Source organism: Xylona heveae (assembly GCF_001619985.1).
Source record: "Xylona heveae TC161 unplaced genomic scaffold L228scaffold_5, whole genome shotgun sequence".
NCBI lineage: Eukaryota > Fungi > Ascomycota > Xylonomycetes > Xylonales > Xylonaceae > Xylona > Xylona heveae.
Window position 1 is genome coordinate 178,512 of NW_017264197.1, and position 27,429 is coordinate 205,940.

General features: G+C 50.0%; 7 protein-coding genes across 7 annotated transcripts; 4 read left to right on the top strand and 3 right to left on the bottom strand.

The window, feature by feature from the left end:
* Positions 1-398: 398 nt before the first annotated feature.
* Positions 399-1,322, bottom strand: L228DRAFT_267928 (mitochondrial import inner membrane translocase, subunit Tim17/22; the record flags this gene model as incomplete). Its single annotated transcript, XM_018335048.1, has 4 exons — positions 399-458; positions 573-727; positions 849-1,047; positions 1,254-1,322. 4 exons carry the CDS (start codon positions 1,320-1,322, stop codon positions 399-401), a joined length of 483 nt encoding a protein of 160 aa, XP_018188086.1.
* A 932-nt stretch (positions 1,323-2,254) lies between these two features.
* L228DRAFT_246849 (hypothetical protein) lies at positions 2,255-3,546 on the top strand. Its single transcript, XM_018332505.1, has 3 exons — positions 2,255-2,427; positions 2,573-2,635; positions 2,745-3,546. The coding sequence occupies exons 2-3, from the start codon at positions 2,602-2,604 to the stop codon at positions 3,335-3,337; spliced, it is 627 nt and encodes a 208-aa protein (XP_018188087.1). The 5' UTR covers positions 2,255-2,427; positions 2,573-2,601; the 3' UTR covers positions 3,338-3,546.
* A 6,450-nt stretch (positions 3,547-9,996) lies between these two features.
* On the top strand, positions 9,997-12,954 carry L228DRAFT_128225 (serine/threonine protein kinase). Its single transcript, XM_018329069.1, has 3 exons — positions 9,997-11,772; positions 11,824-12,410; positions 12,702-12,954. The coding sequence occupies exons 1-3, from the start codon at positions 10,399-10,401 to the stop codon at positions 12,730-12,732; spliced, it is 1,992 nt and encodes a 663-aa protein (XP_018188088.1). The 5' UTR covers positions 9,997-10,398; the 3' UTR covers positions 12,733-12,954.
* A 186-nt stretch (positions 12,955-13,140) lies between these two features.
* L228DRAFT_246855 (PfkB-domain-containing protein) lies at positions 13,141-16,909 on the top strand. Its single transcript, XM_018332506.1, has 9 exons — positions 13,141-14,071; positions 14,264-14,357; positions 15,071-15,086; positions 15,155-15,308; positions 15,369-15,710; positions 15,767-15,904; positions 15,968-16,167; positions 16,224-16,337; positions 16,447-16,909. The coding sequence occupies exons 1-9, from the start codon at positions 13,589-13,591 to the stop codon at positions 16,484-16,486; spliced, it is 1,581 nt and encodes a 526-aa protein (XP_018188089.1). The 5' UTR covers positions 13,141-13,588; the 3' UTR covers positions 16,487-16,909.
* Positions 16,910-16,975: 66 nt separating this feature from the next.
* On the bottom strand, positions 16,976-21,583 carry L228DRAFT_282644 (hypothetical protein). The gene has a single exon (XM_018336029.1). It carries the CDS (start codon positions 21,342-21,344, stop codon positions 17,385-17,387), a length of 3,960 nt encoding a protein of 1,319 aa, XP_018188090.1. The 5' UTR covers positions 21,345-21,583; the 3' UTR covers positions 16,976-17,384.
* Positions 21,584-22,271: 688 nt separating this feature from the next.
* L228DRAFT_128303 (cysteine proteinase) lies at positions 22,272-25,004 on the bottom strand. Its single transcript, XM_018329070.1, has 3 exons — positions 24,277-25,004; positions 23,610-24,213; positions 22,272-23,550 (listed from the first exon to the last, which is right to left on the bottom strand). Exons 1-3 carry the CDS (start codon positions 24,661-24,663, stop codon positions 22,367-22,369), a joined length of 2,175 nt encoding a protein of 724 aa, XP_018188091.1. The 5' UTR covers positions 24,664-25,004; the 3' UTR covers positions 22,272-22,366.
* Positions 25,005-25,721: 717 nt separating this feature from the next.
* Positions 25,722-26,883, top strand: L228DRAFT_238483 (ribosomal protein L5; the record flags this gene model as incomplete). The annotated part of the gene is made up of 2 exons (XM_018331051.1): positions 25,722-25,990; positions 26,073-26,883. 2 exons carry the CDS (start codon positions 25,722-25,724, stop codon positions 26,881-26,883), a joined length of 1,080 nt encoding a protein of 359 aa, XP_018188092.1.
* Positions 26,884-27,429: the final 546 nt, after the last annotated feature.

The window sequence follows — 27,429 nt, forward strand, 5'->3', positions numbered from 1 at the left end:
AGTGTGATAACAAGAAGCAGAAGATAAAGCGAAACTACGCCCGCCATGGAAACTGGAAATGGTTATCGAAAAATGAGCGCCGCGAATATGGGCCCGCCGATGCAGCCAACTTGTCTTAATTAGCTGAAATGAGGCTCATCCAATGGATGATGCGTATCGAACAAATTGGTAGAAGAAAGCGTCTCTTTTTTAATACAAGCGTCATGATCCGAAGCTGCAATTACAGACAACCTGCGGAGGAACGGGAAAGTAGAGTTGAGAGTGGATATAACGGTCGAAATGTTCGAATCACCGAGTCGGAGGAATGATGAGAGTTTCAAAGGGTTGAGAGGCATGAGACCAGTCCGAGGGAGAAATAGTTACATGCGATGGAGATGGAGGAGCACACAAGACCATGCTTAAGCAAGCGCAGGGGTCTGGGCGCCCTCCGCTGGCGCTGGCGGCGGGGGTGCAGGAACCTGTTGAAAATGAGGGTATATATGTTAGCCCAGTCATCCCTAGAGCAATCACACGTAGGTATAGAAGAGAATCTTATGTAAAAGTGGATTGACATGTCTAAAGGGGGTACTCACATCCAGTCTCGTGTTCTCAGCCATGAGTCTCTGGAAACCAATACCAACACCCTCAATGACAGCAAGCAAGCAGGCACAGCCAATGGCCGAGTTTCTAGCAGCCTTCATTCCGCCACGAATGGCGAGAGCGCCACCAGTAAAGAATCCTGCAATGACTATACGGCAACAAGATTAGCATGAATGTTTCAAGTATGGCATCCTCAATCAGCTCCGCCAGGTTAAACCCTGTCGAGTATTGGGCTGTTTGTATTACTTGTCATAATGGTGCTGACATACTTGCGTTGTATGGATCTTCCTTCTTGCGGAGGCCCTTGACGGCACAGTCAAAAGTTGAGAAGAGACCACCCCAAACACCAAAATTGCCACCAAGGACAGGCGCACGAGCCTTGATAGCAGTGAGAGCGCCAATTCTTCGCTCTCCGTAAGGGCTGTTCCGGAAGCCCTTGACACCATGCCACACAGCACCACCAATTGCCTATAAAATAACTAATGCGTTAGCTATCTATTTCCAAGATTGTACCCGAAGGTTCCGTATCCGTCCCATATTCCGCTCCAATCTCAAAGAGCGGAGAAATCGAATGTATCAAATCGGAGATGAATATTGGGTCGTTACGGAGAAAGGGGGAAGGTATGAGGTGTTGCTGTGGATAATATCGGCGAAAAGAAAGAGGGAAAGCGTACTCCCATGCAAAAGGCGCCTCCAAAGTCGTTCAAAGCCACCCACGGGCAAGGGTCACGAGTGTGATCCATTTTATGATTCGGTTCGGTTTAGCCGGTCGACGTCTTAGAAGATATAAGGCGGCGTTTCAGAGTGATGAGGCTCAACGGTGGCTGATGGCCTCGACGACGGGAGAGATCAACTCGCTTGAAAAGCCGGTAATAATTCCAATGGCGGTGGTATCGAGGTATGCAAAGGCGCGTCTTGTATCAGTAAGGAATAAACAAATATCCCCCAAGTCCAGAGACTCCTGCTTCGACGGGTCTATGAGGTTGTTCAACTGATGTCTTTGGATTGTCCAGGAGAGCGCCAAGTCCGAAATGATGCTGATGCTGGGAAACTTTTCCTGTTCCGCGTGATTGGCCGCTTGACGAGAATTATTGATACGCCTCGGTCCGATGGTGCACAATTGTGTATAGTTCTATGCATTCATAATCTGAGAGCACAATTGGATTTATGCAAGTATATGTTACGTAATCTTCTTATGCACATGCATCAAAGTACCTTCGTATTCCGTACCGTACGACAAGACAAGCATTCTGTTAACCTACACAGCTAGTCGGCATAGCTCTCTGGCCCTGGTTTTGGTTAAGCGCATAACTGTGCAACGTCTAGCCTGCTTCTTTTTAACTGCTGTCGTCATAACGCCAAACAACGCAAGGTAAGACGACGCCCTGAGGACTTTAGTTGAATGACCCATACCCTTTTCTACTGCAATGATACCTGTGACGCGTGCGGTCGATCCATTGATTGTTGCCCGATTCGACAGTACTCGGGGGCTGAATGAGGAGATCGATCACGCCCAAATCCCCCTCATTGAACCTTCGTCCAGGGCGTGGCCCCCTTCCATTGAGTCTATTATGTATAGCTGTAGACTGATGACCCCATTATCCCTGCAACAGCTGCCTCATGCGCATTTGGACCAAGCCTGCTCATTGACGACATCTACTCCAGTCTGTCTTCTTGCTTCTTTGTGAATACTTCTCCATTATAATTGCCCTCTTTTCCACCTCGTCTGGCGCCGGCCGATTGATTTGTCGTCGCTTTCTCTCCTCCTCTGTTGTTAGCTACTTAGCAAGTTTTCACAATCTGGTAATCAATTGACTCAGCCGGTGCTCTATCTTTCAAAGCATTCCTGTAAGCTTTGTCCTTGGGGAGCCTTATGCAAGTCTGGCAATGCGTGGATGGGGGCGCTTCAGCTTCCGTAACCCTTTCGCCTTTGTCAATGGCTTCGGCGCTGTAGTATATATTAAAGACACCTCCGCTGACAAGCTTGTTAAAGTAATTAGTCGCATAAGCTCTTGAATCATCATGGCCGACAAGGAAATCAAGGAAGGCGACCAGGGTATGTATCCACATTTGTGGCTGTAGTTGTCTGACGCGTTGGATGCAATGCAAACGTCATGTCCCCTTATTCTCGAACAACTTGGCTGAGAGCGTGTGCTTGATCGCAGTTTCATGGCAGTGGTCTGGTGGCCGGCCTGGAGGTACTGCGGAAGAAGTCAAGGAGCAGGGCGAGATTGCCATTCAATCGAACAAAGGCAACACCATCAAGAAGAATGCAAGCCCGGACAATCCGGCCGTGCACGTCTCCCGGCCGGGAAACGACGTTGTGAAGCGGCAGAGTGAGCTTGATGTAGAAAAAGAAGGGCCGAAGCACAAAGACGAGGGTGGGGAAGGAAAGGCGGACAAGGAGGAAAAGAAAGAGCAAAAGAAAGCGGATGCGGAGGAGGAGGAGAAAAAGGAAGCTAAAGAAGAAGAGAAGAAAGAGAAGGAACAAGAAGAAGCAACTGCTGGCGAAAAGCGCGAGAGAGCCGAAGGAGATACTGGCGACGCGGAGAAAGATACGAAGCGTCAAAAGCAGCCCGAGGAGACCAAACAAAATGGGGTCAACGGCGAGAAGAAACAAGAAGCACCTGCGAAGAAAGGCCCTGGACGCCCGAGAAAGGATGCAGCGAGCTCCACTGCAGAGAAGAAGACAGAAACGAAATCCGTGCCCACTGGCGATAACATTGGCAGTCGGACCCGCTCAAAGGCTAATGCTTGAAGATGAATGCATTGAAATCACTTCAGTCCTCCTCAAAAAGCCTTGGTCGCTTATATCTGCGTGTTTATTATTAATTATATTTCTTTTTCTTTGAAATCTAGGATATACGGCGCTGTAAATGGCAACGATTAAGCGTCTCGAGTAATGGCAATATTTCTTTTTTTTCCCCTCCTTCTGATTCTGTATCGTCAGGTGTATAATTCCCGGAGAGGAAGCAGCTAATTTGTCACCGCGATCAAAGAATTCTGCTGAACTGCGGGGTAAAGGTGCAAAAAAACAATATACTCGATAAATCGGGGTGGATGGTAAAAATAAACGGTAATCTGGAAAATGAAATATATAATTATAAAAAAAAGAGAATTACTCGGAATTTTATTATTTTCTTTGCTTGAAGCCTATATTCAACGCGTGTCAACTGGGCTCCTGCCAATGTACCTTCACAGCAACGACATGTCCTGCTTCCACACCATGCAGTACGATACTTTGATGTTTTGTTTTCTTTTCAGTACTGAAGTATCACACGTGTGTTGACTTTGTTGATCCCTGAAATTTAGCTCTGCACTTGTTGCTTTTGCCGTTACAACTCCCGCGCTGCTCTCGAGCACGGCCGCCACCAACATGGATTTGTTTGGCCCCAGGGGGCGTCTCAAGCTTCCCAGCCAGCCCGTGCGGGCCCATGGCAAGGACCAAGAGCCAGCACGAGAAAAGCCGCCGTGGTGCTACACGACACGTCGATGCTGCAGGTTTAAAGTCTAGACCATCGCATGGTTGCGAGGATATTAGGAAGCGGTAAAAAGCCACCGACAGTCAAAGCGGTTGCGTCTTTGTCCAATGGCAGGAATGGCTCTCCTCGTCTGCAGACATGCAGTACACTAAAGGCGACATGCATCCACTTCTTAAGAGCGGGCACCTTAAGCATCGGGGGGCCTCGTGCGGGCCTAGGAATAGGACCGAAAGAGGAACACGGAATAAATGAGATGAACTGAAGTATCTGAACAGAGTAGTACGTCCGAATAAGAAAAAGAAAAACACCAGATATTTCCCCGACCACAGTATAATACTGCTACTGCATCCTTCACCGACATTATTGCGCCCTTTTCCCCGCTTCCTTTCAATCTCTTTGCAGGCATTCCAAAATCCTATGCTCCACTATTACACGTCGGAAGAGCATTGTACAGTATAGATCGTTCCATCTGGTAGATATTGATAACTCTGTCAAAGCGGAGAAATTTTGCAATATTCATGCTGTACATTTGGCGCAAGGTCATTGGAGCGATTGACGATGCAAGCCGTTACGCTTAGAAACGCACATCGAGGTTACAACTGCCTGTTCCTGCTTGCGTGTCTAACTGCAACACCGATTCTATTCGTCAGAAGCCTTTTTGCTATGTCTCGACTCGATTACTATTGCTTTTGACCTGCGTTGTAACCCGCTGTACAGAGTGATTTAGAGTGAATCTTCCTCTTGGAGGTGCGGAACATTGCGGTAAGCTACAGCAATGGGTTACTTGACTGTAGTAGTACCTTTGTAGTAATACCATGGGGGAAGGGAGAGCAGGGCCTTTCACCACCTTCAACAGTCAAGGGTGTATGCCTCCATGGACCAACCCCCCGAAACTCAAGTGCATATTGTCCGACATAAATGAATAATTTATCAATCAACTACGAGTATAATGCCTGGTACAAAGCCATGTGTGTAAATTTCCCGCGGGAGGGCCCAACCGTTCACTCATCCTCGTCTCTCGACCGCCAGACTCCACTACGCTTAGGACCTGTAGGACAAGGAATAATATTGTCCGATACTTTAATTCCAAGCGCTTCTGAAGTGACTCTCTGGCATCTACAGTACTGTAAGTTACAGTAATCAAAGCCCACAAACTCCAACAATCTCAGGAACCATGACATGATAACTTATGTAATCGACCTAGACGCTGACGACAGCAGATACGTGAGATGACGGAACAATGGCGTTTGATATGGAGTCATATTCAACATTACTCCGGTATACAGTGACCCTTTGCCATGGGAGAAATCTCTTGCGCAATTTTTGTTACGCTTTTGTCGAGATGAAGCAATGATACGGCGCTGGAGCTAATCCCCCTCGAGCAATCTCCCAGCTGCACGAGCCGGCTACCAATGAAGCTTACCGGTTCGCCAAACAGGGTTTATCGACTGCAACCAATCGCTCTGCTTCAAAGGTGCATACATGGCCAATGGTGTGAAATGGATCGACAGTCTCTAAATTGGACAAGTAGCAGTTCCAGTCAACCCGTGCCATAATTTTATGCAAGGATCTGTTCTGTACTGTACGTGGTAGTATGGTCAGACCTCTACGGAGTAGATTGCGACGTCGTCGGGTTGCATGAGTTGATCAAAGGAAAGGTGCAGATCAATTATTCGAGACCCCCTCTACACAACAGCAAGGTCGCTTTACACCTCGAAAATATAGCAAGCGAACACAATGGGGCAGTACTCCAATGAAGAATATGGATTTTTGAGTGTCTCTCCCTTTTCTCACACATTTTCCTGGCCTTCATATGAGAAGCGCACGGACGTATGTCCAGTCATGCAACACTGACTCGCGGCGACCGGCCACCAGATACTCTATCAACAATGATAAAGACCCGGTCTGACTGTCGGCGGACGCTACGGCACTAGTACCTTGGGGATAATCCGAACCATGGCCGACTTCCTAAGAAGGTTGCAGGAGATAGCGGGAGGGTGGAGAGAGGTGGGCTCTGATAGGGCTGCTACTGATAGGGAGACAGTTAATGTTATGCGAGACGCTCTCTCATCGGTCGGGGATTCCATCATCTAATCCTCCTGGGATGCTGTAACTTGGAGTCTTTTTGCTTGGTGGAGACTTTTTTAGCGTCGACTTTTGTTATCAGTGAACCAGGATGTTTTTTGAGACTGATCACAGTCTGAGGTGGAAAGCCTCCGAGCATCAGCGATAGATAAAAAATTTCCTCCGATCTTCTATCAATGATGTCGCTCTCCTGAACAATCACTGACCAGCAGAGCTTGCTCATGGAGTAATCCACGGTGGAAAAATTGTCTACAGTTCATCAGTGCAAATCTGCGCGGGTCCGATCATCCTTTGAGGCTGGATATCATCGTTTCCCTCCGAAACCAACCGACCAAGTGGGGTCCAACCGAGCGTGGAGCCGTTAGCACTGATCGCCCACACTCCCCCATTGATTGGAAGGGTTCATGGCATATTGATAAGAGTATCTTTCCAGCTGAAGATCAATGCTAGAAAAAACAACAATGGGAGATCATTGAGTAACATAGCTCTTTTCCTGGGAGCAAACGAGACAATGTTCCAGGTTATGCGTTGATGGGGTGATGGTGGTACGGTTTCTGCACCTCGCAAATGTCACTTGCCCTTTCACTTACGTTCGACAAGCACCGAGGAGGTGGGGGGTCCGTGTGTGGAATTGCTGCGGGCCATGCAAAGCTCAAGCGTTTTGATGACAGGATGGACGAAACACAGAAATAGGGAAGCGAAGCTGCGAGGGGAGATAGAGAGGAAGTGACGACGGAAGAGGAACTGGAGACCTTGACATACTTGCGCACCAATAGAGCTATGAACAGTCTTCAAAGTACCGAGCGGTTGTCTATACTCGAGTCTACTCTTCTTTGCGTAATGGTGGGCACGTATTAGGTAAGTAAATGGCGTTCGAGGGTGCATTCCCATCCCGTTTTGGATGGCCACAGACGGATGGCCGCGTGACGCGGTGGACACAGAAGTTACGCCTTGACTTCAACTCCGACTAAGATGACTGGCAAAAACAAAACGAGCCAAGATGCTTAATTAATCGATGCTTCAGGTCTCTGCAACAGCGCAAGGAGGTTGACAACGTTTGTGACAGCGGGTATGATCCAGTCTGAGATTCATCATGCCAATGGGGTTGATTCGTCTCACTAATCCACCCAGCGACGGGCATTGGCACGCACCATTGTTGTCACAACAAAAAAGCATAATTTGTCTACAATTGTCCCCTGAAACAGAAATTCGTATGATGACTAGGGGGTCGGTATGAAAAGCTGGATGTGGCGTTTGTTGTCATGTCTGGGGAGCCATCTTTTGTTCATTGAGTGCAGGCGTCACGACGGGCACCCCATGCATTTGTCCACGCTGGCCAAAAGGAACAACAAGCGAAACCAAACAAGAGGACCCTGATGCCAGATGGTACCCCTGGAGGGAAGAGGGAGAGGGACCTTGGACCACATGCCACCCACCTGACGAAGGTGATTTGCGTCGAGTCACAGTCGGACAACTCGGATCGAAGCCGATGGAAGACATGGGTCTAGAGGGCCTAAGCTGCTTGGTCGCTTGGACTATGGCCACTCTGGCCGCTCGCCACCCGGCATTTTTACAGTCTGCCAGGCTATTGGCGCCCCCGGAGGCGGGCGAGAATCCCCCATGAACCCACATCTGCCATGATGAGCCAGACAGCTCTGCCATGGATACCGGCTTAAGCGGTCGACTCCTCGGTCAATGAATTTGTGGAGAATAATGGACCAGCCCAAGAGGTCCACAGAAGGCCCCAGAGGAGACCAGTTGGTCCCTGAGCAAGCCAAGTTCTCCGGAGTGACTCGTCCGGTTCTCTATCTCCATCTTGTCGAATCGATGAGCAAGATAGGTCCACATGTGGACTCGTAAGAGCTGGTCCCTGATCCGGTCTGATCCCCAATTTCAGCAATCCGTCATTCGTAAACATTTGCATGCGCCCCTCCTATTTTGAGAGGAGAGGAAGAATTCCCCTTAGCTCGGCAAACCCCGAGCCAATGGCAGTAGGAATTGCGTGCGTGAGTGGTGTGTGGTGCTGCAATGTGCCGTAAGGTCGTGTACAATGACTCCTGGGCTCGATGCCTGTTTTTGTTGTTTCTCTTTTTGCCAGCGGTGTGACCTCTCACTCTCTCCTAACAGCAAAGAGAAGTTGGGCGTTTGAGCTGCATGGCAGCAGAAAGAAGGGGGGAGCGTTAGGGGGGGGGGGGGACCTAGAACCGGGGTATCTGTCGCTGCCTCTTAGCTGCATGATGGTACCTACGTCAAAGTAATGGCGCTAAAACCAAACAAGCAGTGGCCAGGCTGCACCTGGACGGCATCTTTGAATCCGGGCAAAGCAGAACTTGCACGTACTTCCATACTGGACTCGCAGTGGCAGGTACGGTACGGTACGTATCGGAGTACTGTACCGGAGTCATCATCCACCCCCCCAATCCACATCAGCCTGTTTCCCACCACTCCGTTGCCTCCCCTACTACTCTTGGCCTGCTTCCCTCCCTCCCTAACCTCTTTCAATCCCTCTATCATCAACCACCCACCCTCTTAGTGATTCCCTATTCCTATTCCTATCTCTCAGTCTCTCAATCTCCCTCCTCCCTGCGTTTCCGTTAGCCTAATTAGCCTTTCAGTCCGTCGCTGCTCTTCTCTCTCTTTCTTCCTCTAGCTTTGCCTTTCTGCCCCTCCACTACCGGTCATTCCCCCATTTCCCTAATTCCTTACGACATTCGACTGTCTGGCCGCTCTCGTGCTCGCCGAGCGCCATTGACTCAAGTCACACCGCCCCAGCTCTGTTCCCCCCGTCTCCTACTTCCTCTTCTACCTCCTTCATCCCACCTTCTTCTCTTTCTCTCTACTCTTCATCCTTTCATCTCTTCCAATCCTCACCTCTTCTTCATCTCGAATCTTCTGTCCTTGTCCTGAACTCTCTCACACAACGTTGCTATCTATAACCGCTACCTCATATTCTCTACCTCGCTCTCCTCATTACTACTACTATACAATTCCTCCCTTGCGTCTCCGTTCTCAGTTACCTACGGCAACCGATTACATCAACTCTTATCTGTCGTCTGTAACCTCCGACCCGAGCGAGAATCAGGACACCTCCTTCCTTCTCTCTTCCTCTCCTCCTCCTGCTACGCAATTCCTTCCCGGTCGAACAATCTCAAGACCTAGCCCTTTTGCTAGTTCAATTACCTGAAAGAGCTCATCTGTTGCGAATTCATCACTTGCTATCCTTTGAGCATCGTCGAACGATAGTGACAGTCCGCAGCGAGCTTCTCTCAGTGTTAGTGCTTTCTTGAAGCCTTTCTTTGGGATTCTCGACTTCTGAGTCACCTCCTGATCGGATAATCTCAAGGTCGCTACTTCCTGTAGCACCTTTATACCCGTCGGGTTGTGAAATTGGCCGGTTTGAGTCCGTCTCATCCGACCACCTCTCTCTCGACTCCTCAACTGCCTCATTTTCCTTGATACGACTTTACGACTAATCTATATTCGATCGATCTATCATCTATCTACCGTATAATTTTCCTATATCGTTTTTGACATCTACGTCGTCGCTGCCCTTGTCGCAAGTCGCACCTCAGGCAGGCCTCGAGTTACACTCTTTTCGAATATACAAGACTAGTCATTTCCTTTGTTTTTTTTTTCTCTTCAACAACCCGTCCAAATGGATTCTTAAACCAATCTTTTAAGTTTCCTTAAGCGACAGCAGGCTTCTGCCTCGCTCAGCGACACCTTCGTCCCAGATGTGCATACACACTTTTTCTTCGAACTTTACATGAACTTTGATCTACGACTTGGGAGTTTTGTTCTTCATTCTATTCAGCGGTGGCCGGTGCAGCTCATCTAGCATCTGAAAATCTTTTCTCTTTTTTTCCCCCTTCGTTTCTATCGTCATCATCATTGTCGACCCTCCGCTTGTTTCGGACGACATTTGGTACATATTTTCTTTTTGACGAGCATCTATTCCACTTCTTCACTTCGTGTTCATTTCTAAAGAGCGTCTATACTGCCTTGTTTGCATCCTCGCTCGACCAAAAAAAGAAACTTACCTGGAGGTCTCTTTTTTCTTCTGTTTAACCTGCCTTGTTCTTCTCCTGTACTACCATTGTTCACCATTTCACCTATATACCTCGTTCTTGGACCGATTCAAGGGCGTAACTCCTAACCCGACCTGTCTCGTCAACTTCTCCTTTTATACACAACTCAACACCACTGCAGCATTCTTCCCAAGACGTCAAAGCGGAACTGTCACATCACCACCATGGACTGCATGCGAGATCATTTTAGCGAGGGAGTCGTCCTCGACGGACGATTTGAAACCGTCTCCCCTCTCAACCATGGCTCTTTCGGTCTGGTATTTTTGGCCAAGGACCGTTTGTCCGGGGATCTTGTTGCCGTCAAGTGCACACCCAAGCCATCTGCCATGGGCTATGCAGATGCAGATGTTAATGTCGATGAGCGTTCCGAAGAGCTCTCCTGCCACCAAGTGCTGGGCGTGCACCCAAACATTGTCAACATGCTTCACACCTTTGAGACGGATGCGCACCGGTACCTGGTCCTGGAGTATTGCTCCATGGGCGACCTCTACGAAGCCATCCGACTTGATCGTGGCCCCCTCGAGACCGAGCACGTTCGGAGCTTCATGCTTGAGCTTGTTGATGCGGTCGAGTACATGCACAGCAAAGGATTCTACCACCGCGATATCAAACCGGAAAATATTTTCCTGGCCCAGTCTGGCTCCATGAAGCTGGGTGACTTTGGTCTCGCCACGCGTGACACCTGGTCTACGGAAGCCGCGGTTGGTAGCGATCGGTACATGGCCCCTGAGCAGTACGACTCTGCTGGTAATGGCTACGCTCCAGCCAAGGCCGATATCTGGGCTGTTGGTATCTGCTTGCTCAATGTTCTCTTTGGCCGCAACCCCTTTGCGACGCCCACCGAGTCTGACATTCTCTTTTCCGACTATGTTCGTGACCGGCAATCGCTTTTCGACATTTTCCCAAACATGTCTCTGGATACGTTTGAGATTCTCACTCACGCCTTGACCGTCGACCCTGAGAAGCGATCTTTGCAAGGTGTTCGTGAGGGCTTGCAGCGCGCCATCAGCTTCACTACCGATGACGAGAGCCTTGATGACTTCTGCACCGAGACTCGCGATGTCGTCCCGGCTAGTGCCAACCGCGAGCCTCTGCGTACGCCGTCGATCCAGAGCCCACAGCTCGACCAGGGTGGCTCGTTCCCCTGGGCCAAGGCTTTGCAAATGAGCCCGGCTCAGCCCGTGCGTCGCCTGTCGGCTATTTTGGACACGGAGGACTCCACCGAGGAAATGTTCCCTGGCTACGCCAACAACGCAGGCTGGTACTCAGCCGCCCAGGAGAACGCTTCCTTGGCCTCTGCGCTCGACTCTGGCCTTGGAGCTTCGATCAAGTCAATGACTCTTCGTGCACCTCCGGTACGTGACCCTCCCAGAGCAGATCCACCTCAGGTTTCGGGTTCGGTGCCTATCACCGTCAGCCGTCCCATTCCTGCCATGGCCTCTGTGTTTGGTAAGAAGGATGAAATGGTGTCAAAGAGTTGGAGCGATTTGTGGGACGAGGAAATCGAAGAGCAAGCGGAGTTGGAGCACCAGAACTTTGTCGACGAGCGCCGCCTTCAGAATGAGAGGAGTTGGAGTCAAGACAGCAAGGACGACGAGCGAACTATCCGATCGGGTGGCTTGCGTGAAATTAAGGATGCGTCACAGCTCAACTCGCGCACCTCGAGCCCCAAGGCTCTACGCACCAGCGGCCTGTCGAATATTGGCTACGATGGCATCAGCGAGAATGATGGTTTCTTCTTTGAAGACCATCCCTCGCCCAAGGCGCCGCGTAACTCTCCACCTCGTTCGAAACGTGAAATTATGGACAAGTGGACGGCCCTCGGTGCCCGTCGTCGGGCTCACACCAATGGCAAAACTGGCTCGCCTGACTCATCGCTGAAGCGGCCACTGCAGCAGCACAACCACAACACTGGCAGTTTCAATCACAGCTTCAACAATGAGAATTGGCGTCGTGGAATTGGTTTTGGCGCGACTGGGTTTCAGGGTGAAAGTCTGGATCGGAAGAATTGGAGTTTGACAAAGGATTGGCGTCGTGAGCAGCCGCAGCAGGCTCACCACCACAACAACAACAATCACAATCATCACTACGCTCATTTCCATAATCCTCATTCTTATCAGCACCATTATCCGAACTCTTCTTTGGCGGCGCATCGTGCGGGACGCCAAGCACCTCTGCATGACGTTGCGGGCGACGTTGAGTGGGTTGGAGGTTGGCATGACCTTCAATTGTAGTCTGAGCCGCAGGTTCCTGTTGTCTGTGCCTCGACCTTTTTTTTGGGACGCTAGTCGTTTGGAGTCGAGAATAGACATGGGACCGGGCTGAGGCTCGCCATCTGTGATTAGATCTAGAAGGAAATAGATATAATCCAGGGTACCCACTCAAGCAATACGGGAGCACACATCTATATGATTTGAAAAGAAAAGAAAATCAAAATTTTCATTTCGTCTATAAGGTTCTTTTTTCTCAACACTGAAAAAGCGAAATCCCTCTTTTAAATTCATATGGATGTGAGTAGAAGAGTTTTAATTTTTCTTTGGATTAATGTCGTGGGGCATATTCCATATCCATGTCTTAGTATTTATTTTCAAAACCCTATATAGTTCTTTCCCGATAATCTCACTATCTATCGCAACCAGCTAGCTAGCGATGAAAGATAGAATGGGTATATGTATGTAGGTAGCGAAATCTCCAATATTTAAAGAAGTAAAATCACACGAAGAGACTGGTTCTGAGGTATTTTGTGACTTTTGACTTTTGCATATGTACACGCTGTAATGGATTCAATTGTAGTCATGGTTGTGGCATAGTGGCAATTCGTGAGCTTGTCGAATCGGTATTCATTGTGGTGAGAAGGATTCGATGCGCTGTTGAAGAGGTATGGTATTGATCGTTGATTGTACGCATGACATGTATGGTGTAAGCAGTCTTTTGACGTATCTCTGCGCCTCCTGGAGCATTGCAGAGATTTTGCTCTGGGATTTGACTGTGACCAGCCTTGTCTGGTCTTGCATCATATCTCCGCACACTACAACCAGTACGGTCCAATCAAACAGATTATTATTTCATCTCTATCAGTCCTTCCATTTCCAACTTTCCGAACGTCTCCATTTCACTACCTGGCAACCTTTACATGAGACTGTACTATGCCCATGCCATATGGAATTGATGATGGAATAAAGCCTGAGAGACGATTCTGTGCGAATGCCGAAATCATACCATTTCTCGGACGTACGGAATTGACCGAACTATACAATTCTTGCCATATTCTAACCGGCCCTACATTTAACAACCCCTTCTTTTACTATGATACATATAATTGCTCATCCTACGCGAAGTTCAAATGCGATATCGATGGCCATGGCTTTGGGTACGGGTCTGCGAAGCTTTGTTGGTGGGGCCATGAGTCCGCCAGCAGCAGCAACCGCAGCGGCGCCGTTACTTCAGGTTCGTCCTCAGGCTCACCGAGCTCTACAATCAATCCAGAGCCAGTGGCATCAGTCCTGTCAGGGCCAGAGTGAAGTTGTGCACAGTGCTACTCGGACCTTTTCCTCCTTCTCGAAGAGTCGAGCGCTGGCTGCTCGTCCCTTTAGCTCTTCCCCGTCGTCATCCACCTGGATGGGGAGCCCCACTATAACCACATCCGCCTTCGCCGCGAGTACCAGCACCCACAACCTCCGAAGGGTCCGACAACCCCACCAATCTAATAACTACTCCACTACTACTTCTGCACCGAATATTTCCACGCCGACAACTTCTCTTTCCCTGCAACAACACCGCCTTTTGTCATCTCTACATTTTGCACGCTCGTGGCAAGGACAAGTAGAGAAATTTAATGTGAGTTTTGCAGTGCACCACCTCCAGCGAATGAGCGAAAATAAAAGGGAAAGAAGAAGAAGGAAAATAGAGGGGAAGAAAATTCACTTGGAAGTTGTACTTCAACGTCAAAAAAAGGGCCCCACATACCGCCTTTGAAGGATTCTTGAAACGCCAAAATCTTGAATACCCGGCTAATAAGGCACTCTGTAGACCTCATTTAGTCCTTTACGACGAAGAAGTTTTTCGACCTCGCAAAACAACAAAATGTCTTTCCAGCTGTTCTGTTTGGAGAATCCTCTGTTGGGTGAGTAGCAGTTGAGTTTCTTACGAATTTTCAAAGTCTAGCCTTTGTATTTTTCCATTTCGGAAGGGGGAGCATATATTGGCTGGCCCAAATTTTGGGACAATGCTGGACACTGGCGCTGGGATGGGTTTTCGGCTTGGTATCACATCGGGACTGGGCGATACCGGGGTCAGCCTTGGAGCTTGCGTGCTATACTGTGTGGCATGGGCTATCGAGAATTTCCGGCCAGTTGATGGACTTTTCTATGGCCTGGAGTGGCTTCGAATCTGATCCTGCACACGGTGGCACAGAGTCTGGGTGACACGTCTGACGACGTCCACTCTGCGTATATGAACCCGAGGAGTTTCTGTGGGACGTTGCTGTTTCATCGTGCCGGATACTTGAGCCTCGCTCAGGTACACTCGCCGTCCGAGACAATGCTGAGACCATTCCTCTGCGACGTTTTGTGTTGACGCAATATTGTCAATGATGTGGACGGCACCAGCCTTCAATTGAGTTGCCCCCAAAACCCTGAACGGATCGAGTCCAGGCCAGCGCCAGCGCTCTCGAAGCAGATGCGACTGCTCTCCAAGTCATCCTCATGTTTTGTTGAAACCTCTGGAGTCTTGGCCTATACTGTTTCGTTTTCGGCTTTTGCGCTTCTAACATCAGCCTTGTTTCGCGCTTTGCTATTTCTATATTAATATCAAAGGCGAATGCTAACATTGTCACAGATATCCAGGGCAAGGGGTATGTGCAACAATGCTAGACCTTTTCGATCTCTTTATTACGGTGACAGCCTGACTAAAGACTTTCAGTGACGAGAAGCTCCTGGAAAAGTATGGCCTCAAGGCCAACGACGCCATTCTCGCCGAGGAGAAGCACCTTGGCCTTTACGAGGAGCTGCTCACGAACCACGATGCTAAGCTGATTGCCGGTGGTGCTGCCCAGAACACTGCTCGTGGTGCCCAGGTACGTCAACTTTGGAATATCCCAATTTCTTCTCCACATTCTAAATGGGGTTATAAATAGTACTTGCTCCCTCCCAACTCGGTTGTCTACGCCGGCTCTGTTGGCAAGGACAAGTACGCCCAGATTCTCCACGACGCTGTCAAGCAGGTCGGCCTCCGCGTCGAGTACCACGTTGATGAAACTCACCCCACTGGCCGCTGCGGTGTCATCATCACCGGCCATGACCGAAGCATGTGCACCGACCTTGCTGCCGCCAACTGCTACAAGATTGAGCACCTCAAGTCTCCCGAGATCTGGTCGCTGGTCGAGCAGGCTCAGGTGTACTATGTTGGTGGCTACCACTTGACTGTCAACGTTCCTGCCATCCTCGCTCTCGCCGAGGAGGCTGCCCAGAAGAACAAGGCAAGTGCTGGATCACTTTATATACGTCATTGTTGACAACGACTGACTGTGCATAGACCTTTGTCCTCTCCATCTCTGCTCCCTTCATTCCCCAATTCTTCAAGGAGCAGCTTGACGAGACTGCTCCCTATTGGGACTATGTGATTGGTAACGAGACCGAGGCTCTTGCCTACGCCGAGTCTCACAGCTGGGGTGTAAGTTATTCTGCTTATATATTGGGAGTTTATTGAATCTCTTGAACTAATCATGTCATGCAGACCACCGACCTCACCGAGATTGCCAAGAAGCTCGCCCTCCTGCCCAAGCGCAACACTGACAAGCCCCGCACTGTCATCATTACCCAGGGCACCGACCCCACTATTGTCGCCATTGGCTCTGCCTCGGGCGAGCCCACTGTCAAGACCTACCCTGTCCACCCCATCAACCCCGAGGAGATTTGCGACACCAACGGCGCCGGGTAAGAGGACCTGTGATGCTCTTCTATGTCTATGCCGTGATGCTAACAGTTTCCAGTGACGCCTTCGCTGGTGGTCTGCTCGCCGGTATCGTTGAGGGCAAGACTCTCGAGCAGTCCATTGACATGGGTCAGTGGCTCGCCAGCCAGAGCATCCGCGAGCTCGGTCCTTCGTACGTCCCCTTGTTTATCTCCGTTATCTCTTCCCACCCCACACTATCAACTTTTCTTTCCTCACCTACATTTACCTTTTAGATGTACGTACTAACCATATCTCAATAGTTTCCCCTTCCCCAAGAAGACCTACGCTCCTCTGCAGTAAATCCATTTTATGACGCCGCACCCGGTCGTCCCAAACCATGGTCCTCCAAATTCTCAAGACACGATCGGGCATAAATAGATTCTCGTCACCTGATCCTCTTTACCATTTTTCCCCCAAAAGAATTTCAACATACATACCCCATTTCATCCACCGGCCCCAACGCGTGAGACTCTATTTACTATCATCTTATCCCATCTTATTTCATCCGTTGCTTCCTTTTGTCGTCTCATATATCATCTTCCTCCTCTTCCTCGAGTGAGCATACGAGTTGGGGCCGTGGCAGACATGTACCCCACTTTTTAAATTTTTTTCAACAATACCAATCAATCCTGAACTATCCATGGGTAAACTAGAATAGTACTCTTGACGATTACATATAAATACAATACGTATTATCCATTTATACGCTTGACGTTGAAAGTCTGTTTTTTTTTCCCTTTCTTTTTTTGTTTTGACATTTACCATTTACCATTTACCATGTATCATTTAACATGTACCATTTACCATTAAAATGCTATACTATGCTATGCTACGCTATGTCATGATAGTATGCTAAGCTGTGGTGTGTGGCGTGTGCCGTGGTGTTATGTAGCCTGGCCCGGCCTGGCCTGGCTCTCTATGCTCTCCTCTCTATGCTCTCCTCTCTCCTCTCTCCTCTCTCCTCTCTCCGCTGTCCTCTCTTCGCTATCCCGTGAAATTCAAGGATAAGACTACCTATATACAAAGAGTATACGAAAGGAATAAAGTATAGTAAGTACTTCAACACGCTGCTACGGGGGCGCTTTCCCCACCCCGCCTGCCCTCCGCCCCAAAAAAGAAAAGGTACAGGGCACAGTAGACTGTAAAAATCAGTAACTCTATAAAAAAAAAAACCGGTAAAGCCCAGAAAAAAAAAATATCAAGTCATGGAAGGCGAAGAAGGATTGTCCCGGGATCCCGTGGGCGTCGAAGGGCATGATTGGCTTGAGTGAACGTGCAGTGTTTGCGACAGAGACGGTGTAGATGCAGATAGATGGTTGTCGTCGTCGTCGTCGGCGGCGGCGGCGGCGGCATGTTCGTGTTCGTGTAGATGTAGATGTAGCCCAGACGGATCAACGTCGGGCTCTACTTCTTCAGCGGGCTCATTAATAAAAGACTCGGATGGTTCGTAAGTCTCAGGCTCAGGCTCAAGATCAGGGCCAGGACCAGGATGCCGAAGGGCGACTTGCTCGGTATCGCCAACGCTAGGAGAGCCAGACGATGATGATGCAGAAATGGGCGTAGGCGGAGAGAATTTGAGAATGGGACTTTGTGGAGAAGTAGCGGCTTGGACAGCTGCTCTACTACTACCACCGCTACCACTGCCAGTAAATGTATCTGGACGAGTACTACTGCTAGTACCGTGGGCGGAAGAATGGATAATACGACGAGGACGGCGACGACGAGCAGATGGAGGATGAGGAGAAGCAGGAGGACTTTGTGGAGATGAAGACAAGTCTGGATGACTTGGCGACGGGCTTCGAGATGGACTTGGACTGGCATGGTGAAGTCGATGGCGATCGTGATGGCGAGTGTGATGATGGTGGTAGGCATGATGACTGCGATCGTAATCATAATCTGTACCATCTGCATCGACAGAGCCGTCGTCGTTGTCGCCATCACTAGGTGTCGGACTCGTTGGACTGGTGAGACTATTTGGAGAATGAAGACTATTTGGAGAAGTGGGACTAAGGAGTCCGTCTCCATTTGCATCGGAGGTCTGGTACCGATGAGGCGAGGACAATGGTGAATGCTGAAGATGGCGTCGTTGTCGAACATGTTCGTTTCCGGGAGTGTGACTTGCCACGGCTGCCCCGGTTCCTGTTCCTGTGACTGTGCCAGATTCTGTCGACGAACCAGTTGCAGTAGTTGCACCTCGTCCTCCTCGTCCTCCCCCTCCAAAGAAGAAGCTTCCGCCGATTCCGCCCAGACTGGAATAGCTCTTTTTACTCTGATGTTTATGCGGCTGCGGTTGGGGCGACAGCTGCTGCTGCTGCTGCTGCGGCTTCTGATATCCATAGTACTGATTCCGATAATGCCGCGAGGATCCAGATGAGTCTGGGCTCAGTGGACTCAATGGACTTCCTGGGCTTGCTGGCGGCGTTTCTGTTTCTGCCTCGGTTTCAAACGCAGAGCCCTTGAGTCCCTGTGACCGTGCCAGCATGCCTTGGATCAGAGGTAACTCGAGATAGTTGGAGCTCGCAGAGGCAGCGCCGCGCGAGAAGAGGACCAGGCCGAGACACACAAGTACAAGAATGGACTGGACGATCGACATGCGCTTCTGAAAGACGACTTCGTCTGCGAGGATGCGGAGGCGGGCACTGACGGCGACGATTTCGCGCTGCGACTGTTCGCGTTGGCTCTCGAGCTCAATGACAGTCGAGTGCCAGATTTGCTCGTACTGTTGGCGGAACCCGCGAAGCTCGGCGAGGACGGTGGTGTTGAGGTTTTCAAGAAATGAAGTGGTTTTGGTGAGTTGCCGTTTTTCGACTTTGCTGAATGCGTCGCGGAGGATCCGGGATTGATCTTCAATGTATTGCAGCGAGAGCGTTGCATTGGTTTCAAGTAGCTGGAGGCGCTTGTGCACGGTCTTGAAGAAACTTTCTTGTGTGGTTGGCATGGATGGAGGTGGAGCCTGTTGAGTTTGAGTTTGTGGGGCTCCTTGTGACCCTTGATTAGGGGGTGTCTGCGAACGATGTGGTTGCTGCTGCTGCTGCTGCTGCTGCTGCTGCTTTTGTTGGTCGGGCAGATGGACCTGGGATGATGGAGAGCCTGCGTCTGATTTAGGATGGCCCTGAGCAGATGGACCTGTAGGTGGTGACGCTGTCTCTCTACCCTTGTCTCGAGACAAAGATGATGATGATGATGATGACGGAGTAGTCGATGACGGAGGAGGAACCACGGAATGATCGTCGAATGCGCGTTCAGAACCTGTAGTTGATTCTCTCCGTGTTGATGATTGTGCTCTACGCTTTGATTCTGACGCCTTTGGAGACTGGAACGGCTGGCACACCAGCCCAGAGGGGCTCCAAGGAAGGAGCACAGCTTGTAATTCTGAAAAAGACCTTCGATCAAACGGCGTAATGAAGTCTACCAGCTGGTCCAGCTGTTGTGTCGTTTGTGTGCTGTCCTGGGCATAACCGTCCCTTGTTGACCCCCTCTCGCCATTTCCGCTTTCCCTCGCCGGAGGAACAGTATGTTCAGCGGCCTCCGACAGCTTCTGCTCCTCCGCACTTGGCTTTTGAGACTCGGAAGCCTTGGCTTCCTTTCTGCCAGTGGCTTTCTCCAGCGCCACCGCCTCTGGCACAATCGTCTCCCCTGCATCCACCGCTCCTTGTGCCAGGTACTCATCTAGATACTCATCATCGTCCTCTCTCGCCGCTTCTTCTTGCTGGTATCTAAACTCCTCCATCATTGTCGTACCATGCACTCTGAGCAGACTGATCGGACAGTAAAACTCGTGACCAAAATGCGACAGCACCTCAATGCGGAGATAGCGCGTCCAGATGAGCGGGTTTTCAATCAAGAACGCTTGAAGCTCACGGGTATTGCGAGCTTCAAAGGTTCCCAGAGTTTTCCATCTGTCCAGCTTCACGGGATATCGATCCGACACACTAACCCTAAATGTGCGGAACATGGAGCTGAAAAATTCAAAATTCGCAAGGACAATTGTATCGATGAGAATCTCGTCGCAAAGCTCGACAATGAAGAATTTGTTGCTCACAGAGCATTCGTTGAGCATATAGCTGTCCTTGTTCTCCACCAGAATCGAGGAAGATCCTTTGGTCTTGGGATTTGTTTTGAGAATGGTGGCAGCGCAATCAAAAGAAGCATAGTTGAAGCGTTCCTTGGACGTTGTTCCTGCTTCACGAGCGCGGGATCGCACGCCGCTATGGTCGGCCTTTTGCGCCGCAGCTGTTCGTCGCCCGTTCCGATTGTTAGATTCTGAATCAATCGCTTTGCCTTGCCACGTTGGCGTTTCTGTCCTTTGCGGCCCACTTTCTCCAAAACCCCCAAAGTAATCAAGCTCAATCTCTGCGTCTTCGCCCAGAGAATCAAGAGCATTATTAATATTAGACGGTCGCCGACGCGCCGTATTCCCGTATTCCGCTGCATGTCTCCCCTTGCCAACGTTTTCTTCGGATTGACCCGCCTGGGCCAGATTACGCTTCTTCCAGTCTTCAAATGATAGGAAATTCGCATTGTCGAGCGGAGAGTCGTCAGTGTCTACATCTCCGCCGTCGTGCGGAGTGGCCGAGCTGCTGCTGGTTCTGTCATCGGGGGAAATACTCGAGGAACTGCTCACTGCTGTTTCTGTAGATGTTGCAGGGTTGCCGCCGGGAATTGATGATTCTGTCGGGTGTAGAGATGCTTGGGCTGCCGGTTCTTCTATTGCTCCCCCATTTGTTGTGTGGCTCGGTCCATTGTCTGCTGCAGGTGATGCCGCGACGGAACCGCAGGCGCTCATCCCAGAATCTTGACTGGCCACTGTACTTGTCACAGTGAGACTGGAATCGCCTGATGGTGCTGCTGCATGACCCGCGGGAGTGGGCGCGGCGTCTCTTCCATCCTCATTTGCCGTTGGTGTCGAGGACACCTCTGCCGCTTGCCAGCTCGTCTTGAAGCATTGTTGAGGAAGTGTATGCGTGATGTAATTGACTGTACGCGAAGGGCATGTCGAAACCGTCCAAGGGGTTGGCTGATGCCCAGCGACGGTGCCAGATAAGCTACTGCTGCTGCCCCGGTTGGCGGTCACGGCTCCATCGGCCAGGGAGAGTAAGAGGGCCAAAAGCCAGAGGGAGCCGTAGGCTGTAAGCTCATGGCGACTGAGATTCAGCATCGTATACGCGTACGCATCTTCAGCGTTGCCCTCTGTGCAGCTTGAATGATGCAGATTGGCTGAAGTTTGAAGTTGAAGGTCGTCGGCTCGATAGGGAAGAGTTGCACCGCCATCCAGATTTCTTTTATCGATAGGGGTCTAGTGGCTGTACTATAACTACACCGCTCAAACACCACACTATTCTAGTAAAAGACTTGTTTCAATTTCATTGTCCCTGTATACTTTCCCTTTCTTGTCTTAAGGGAAACAATCATGGAGAACAGTTACAGTGTTCTATGCTATCACTCTTGCAAAGCCTTAGAGATTTGACGCGTAGTATGACGACACCGTAGCATTTGTAGATGCATGTGATGCGACATCTCACACTTGACTTTCGCCCTTCCCAAAACAAGATACTATGCGATTGTGAGCACTTTCATGGAGAGCATTGATGAATTGAACGTCAAGCTATTCATTATTTCAATGTGCCATGTGCTATTATACCCTCATCCCTTCTCGAGTCTATAGAATGCCAAAAGAGCCACCATTTTCGTAAAGCGCGTAGATGTATCATCGTCATCAACCATGATAGCCCATAAATACCCTGACCATGCAGACCACTGTCATCGACACCCTCAAAGCAGAGCTGCCAACGTCAACACTCGTGACACCAAACCTGGCCTTTTCCAGGCTCCCCGTCAGAGGCATTGTATATACCCGTGCAAGAAGAAACGCCATGTGAATGTATGCAACCCTTTTCCCTGTCCCTGGTATGTATGCAAGTAAACATATTTCTTTGGAAAATGCATAAGAAAGGGCGAAAAAGGGTGCCAACGCCAGTAAAGTACCTGGATAGATGCATGAATATGCCGCCGAAAGTAGACAATCAAAACACCAAACTCCGCCTTTTGTTTGTTATGGCAACCGTAAAGCATGAAAAAAAAAAAAATAGCAGCAAGATTCCACTGAAAAGCCTTCTCCTCCTTTGTTTGAAACATTAGATGGCCCCAATGTGCCCTTCTCCTATATCACATCCCTTGCGATTACATGATAGAACACTCCCGCTCAGGTCTTTCTTTAGGCAGTCGAGTTCGACTACGTAGCCGCTTTTCCTTTTTGCGCTGCTTTCCCTTTTCTTTGTCCTTGTCCTTGTCCTTCTCCAGCGCTTGACTGATATCTGACCGGAAAGAGGAACCAACCGAACCTGGCGGGCCGCCATTGCCATCCTCAACGGTAGCTTCACCATTCGGTTCGGCAGTAGCAAGTTTGTCCCTGCTGAGACGAGCTGACAGCCTTGATATGGTGCCTGCAAATGTGCGTTCGCCTGATTGGCTCGGAGGTCGACTTTTGGATGGCGACTTCAAGGTCTTCGACCCTGACCTCGAGGGCACGGATGCATCACCAGGGGTTTCCTCGCTCGGAGTTATAGCGCCACTAGGGACTTGCAGGCTACTTTGATCAAATTGGATACTTCTTCTTCGGTCACTCGACCAGCTTGTTCGACCCCGAGGATCAGCATCATAATTGGTGAGCTCGAAACTTGGATTACGGGACTGATAATCTTCGGTCACGCCCTCACGGACGTCGCTTAGAGTCAGGCTGCCCGTACCCCAGTCTCGATTTTGGGACTGATTGTGGCGGTCCGTCGAATGGTGATTATAAGAGTCGTAGTAATCATGTGAGTGGCCATGTTCACTGTAAGAGGGGGGCCGATCATGCTCGTGGTCATAGGGAGGCGTATCATCCGTTTCCTCCTCAATCGGCTGAACCTGGTAAAAGAGCAAATACGGTGTCTCCTCCCGCAAAGCTTTCTTGATGTCAATAAATTTGACGCGTTCTCTTGCGAGATCATCAAATCGCATCCATCGCTCCTCGGGACACTCCAATGAAAGAGAATCTTTTGAGAGCTCTTCAGCATTGGGAGCCTCGCCGCGTACCAGCGAGACATAATGTCCAGAATCGAGAGAAGAGCCTCGGTGGCAGACAACAGATTGAAGACAAAGCTTGAAATTTCCAAACAATGGAGCATCTTCGTCCATGCGATCGTCTTGAATAAAGTGGGGCAGGCCTATTTCGAGCGGAATATCGACATAGGTATTTAGTCGTGTAGGTCTGCCGTTCGGTTGCATAAAGTATCTCTTTAGGCAGAGACCTAATAAAGGCCGCTTAGAGGCCAAATGCGCAGCCACTTGAGCATCATTGGTTGGGCTGTTGTCAGTGTACCAGGCTGCAGCAAAGTCAGACTTTCTTGAAACAAGATGAAAAGGTTAGGTATAATAAACTTACGAATTAAGCTGAAAAACTGCCAGGCAGGCATCATGACCTCTTTTCGAATGGACGACTTCCGCCGTGGGCCAGCTCTCTCAGAAGAATTTGCTTCTTCAACTACGCGATCACGGATGATGCTGGGGGCTCGATGCCGTGAGATTGCCGGTCGTAATGGCGACGCGTTGGTGGGAGTTTGCGACAGTGGAGAAGATGGGCTCGAAGGGCGGGAACCCAGCTCAACGGCCTCTACTTTCTCATGGTGATATCCGAGAGCCTTGGAAGAATCTGCCGATCTGACGGACGTCTGTGTCTGCCTCCTTTCGAGATGCCGTCTCACGTCGATTCGGTTATTGAAATACGTCTCCAGGCAGTCTTCCAGCGTTATGACTTTGTTCTCCTCAAGATCTGTCGGAATTGCGACTTCGAGCAGGCGTTCGTTTACAAACTTGTGATCGTCGGCCGCTTCTTCCTTGCCTGTATGGAAAATATCCATCTTGAGGGTTAAGAGCGGTAGCATCAGGGTTCCGGTGATGAAGGTGAAGGCCTCCGAGGCGTCTTGCTGTCGCAACTTGGCGGCTTCGTCCCAGCCGCATGCCGCGATCGCTTCTTGTAAATGCTGAGTCTGCAAAAAAAAATTGTCTGTGAGTATATATGTCCTCGAGCTTCCGCGTACTGACACGCTTACAATATCTGTAGTAATAAGTTTGCCTGAGCGGAGCATATTGACCCACAGCCGCAGTAAAATCGACAGCCTTTTCCGGGGTTCATCCTCGAATGTGTTGCATAATATTGGTTCGAACCCTTCCAGCCGGGCAAACATGGCAAAAAGAAGGGCGTCCAGATAGCACGTTACGCTATCCCTGTTGACCGCGCCCAGTAGCTTGACATTACGGTCATAGTCTCGTATTATTCCGCCCGCGGATTCTTCGAGGAGGACGAGGAACTCAAAGGCCTTGTCCGCATCACCATTGGCATATATAGATCGTAGAGCGTAGGCCGCTTGTGGTTCTCCGAGCGTGGTAACACCGACCGACTGTAGTCGTTGCACAAGAGCCTTGACCTGTGGGCGCATTAACGACCGCCATCCTTACGAGCCTCTTCAGGAATGAATTATACCTTCTTCTCATCTTCCTTGTCGAGCTTCTTCCGATCCGTTATTGTGAATAGACCGTACAAGTCGCCATGGGCAACTTTTGGCTATATGAGAGAAAAACGCCAACGTTAGCTTTGAGGCGTGGATAAACAAAGAGGTGCAAGAGGTTTCTTGGTTCCCGGAATCAAAAACAGTTGCAGGACACTTTGTTGATAAGCTCGCAAGGTAAGTTATGGAGTGTTTGTGTCCAAAGCATTCGTTGAAGTGCGTCGTACCTTTTTCAGCAGGCTGCCACTTGTGCGCTTGTCACGCCGGCTAAGAAACCGATTAATCCCGCTCATCCTCACTCGATGCGAGGAGAAAGGAGGATGGGCGAGAGATGACCAAAGCCCCGCAGATTGAAACTTTGGTATTAAATATTATAATCAGCTCGTTTGGAACTGTCGTGGAGAGAAGAGAGCCCCTCGTTGAGGGGTTAAGGTTGGAGGGCTGTTTGCGGGGGTTTCAGTTTGGGCGAGCGAGTCGCGAGAGGGTCCAAGTGCCTAACGGCCGACGGGTGACGACAGGTGACGAAGCATGGTCTCTAGTGCTGAGATATGAACTAGGGAAGATCCGAAAGTCGGTATAAAAAAACGCAGCGGTATTAGAAGAATAAAAGAGATCTAAGCCTCAAACCCCTGAGCGGCGAAGATCTGGAAAGTTGACGTGCCTACCTTAGTTACTTTGGCGGGGGGGAAACTTGGCTGGATGTTGCTCTGGGACGAAGTTCTGGCCAGTACCCTCGCGGAGATCGCCGTCGGAGGTTCCTGACGAGTGTCACTTCCGAGATTACACTTGCCCCGTTGTAGTCTAGCTCCATGTCTTCGCTTACTATTCCCCTTTTGGACTTTTGCTCTCTTGCGTCTGCATCTCCATCAACTTCCAATATCACGACGAACAATCAGCAGCTCCCTCTCCGATTTGACTTTGGCAACCTATCCTCTGATCCCTCTTAGCCACGTCAAGGGGGCATCAGACATTGCCATTGATAGCTCAACATGGCTATTCGGGAATTCGCCAGCAGACTCGCAATCGCCGGGTTCAGAGATGCCCGACCAAGGCTCTCCTCCGCAGTCTGCCTGACCGGCCACCGCAACGTGTCGAGCAGCTCATCATCCTCCGCTCCCTCTTCCGCCGCTGCAGCTGAGCTGGCTGATCTCGAGCAATCTTCATCATTATCAGCTCCTCTTCCCTCTGAAGATGTCGTGAAATCCTTCGACCCGGTCAAGCAGACCAGAGAACGAAAAGAACAACTCCCAGCTAGCAGGTTCGTCACCTGTCCCATTCCTTCGCGTTTCTTTACAGAGATTGCCATTGTTCTTTTTTTTTCTAACCTGTTCGACATCAAGATATAATTTCCGCCCACCAAAGTATTACCGCGGTCCCTTCCACCCGCACCAGCCGCCGAGCCCATCTGCGCCCGAATCGCGGGAATTCGTCCCCGGCCCATTCTCCGACCCGCGTCTCGCACAGACATACACGAGCACCATTGAACCCGATCTTATGACGCTCACATACCAACACCTGCCTCCAGGATTCCGCCCGCCGCCCAAGGCGCCGAGATTACGGACGTGGGACGGCACTTCTCCGTACCACAAGAACCGGCCTGCGCGAGGACCCCGAGGAGGTGCTGTCCTGCGACTGCTCAAGCAGCACCGCACATTCCGCAACGTCCCCGAGCTGACGGGGATTACGGTGCACACCATGGTTCCCAAGGCGCAGGAGGACAGCGGACACTTGCACGTTGCCGGCATGATTCTGCAGGCCATTACGAATGTGCGCGCGACCGCACACAAGGCTCGACACTCGGTCAACACCTGGGATCTGCGCGAGGGTCGCTGGGTTTCCCTCACATGCGACCTCAAGGGCGAGGAGATGCACCACTTCCTCGGCAAGTGTATCGACCTGGTCTTGCCCAAGATCAAGGACTGGAGGGGCGTCCGCGGAAGCACTGGCGACAGCAGCGGCAACATCACTTTTGGCTTGACCTCGGAGGCCATTGCCATGTTCCCGGAGATTGAAATCAACTATGACATGTACCCGCCTCAAATGATTCCCGGTCTGCACATCACCATCAAGACCTCGGCCACCAACGACCGTGACGCCCGATTGTTGCTCAGCGCCATGGGTATTCCGTTCTACGGCAAACTTGTCGATTAAATTGTTTACGCCAACCCCCTCCCACTTGATTTAGCTTTGTTCAGCGCACTGCACCTCTGCTACACTCAATTCACGTACCGGTACTTTGTATCTATATCACCCAATCTCTCATCCATCCATCCATCCATCTTCTCCAACCCTACCATATTTCTCTTCCACCATCCAACTACCTTACCTACTGTACTGTACTATACACCCCTCCTAACCTACCCTTGAATCTCTCATCTACCATCCTTCATCACCACATCATCCTAAACCTCCCCCTTTTATATATATATATATATATATATACAATACAACCCCTGCTGCTCTTGATATATAAGTCACCGAGCCGAACCATACTTTTTCCCACATGAAGGGCCTCTGATCCTTTCTTTTGTTGTCTGCTTGTAGCTTTAGATTTATCTGTTTATTTTATTCTATTTTGTTTTATTTTATCTGTTCATCTTATTTTATTCTATCTTATCCATTTATTTATTTATTTTATTTTTTCCCTCCCTTGATCTATCTCATTTCTCATATGGTTGCTTGGCTGAACTCCCTCCC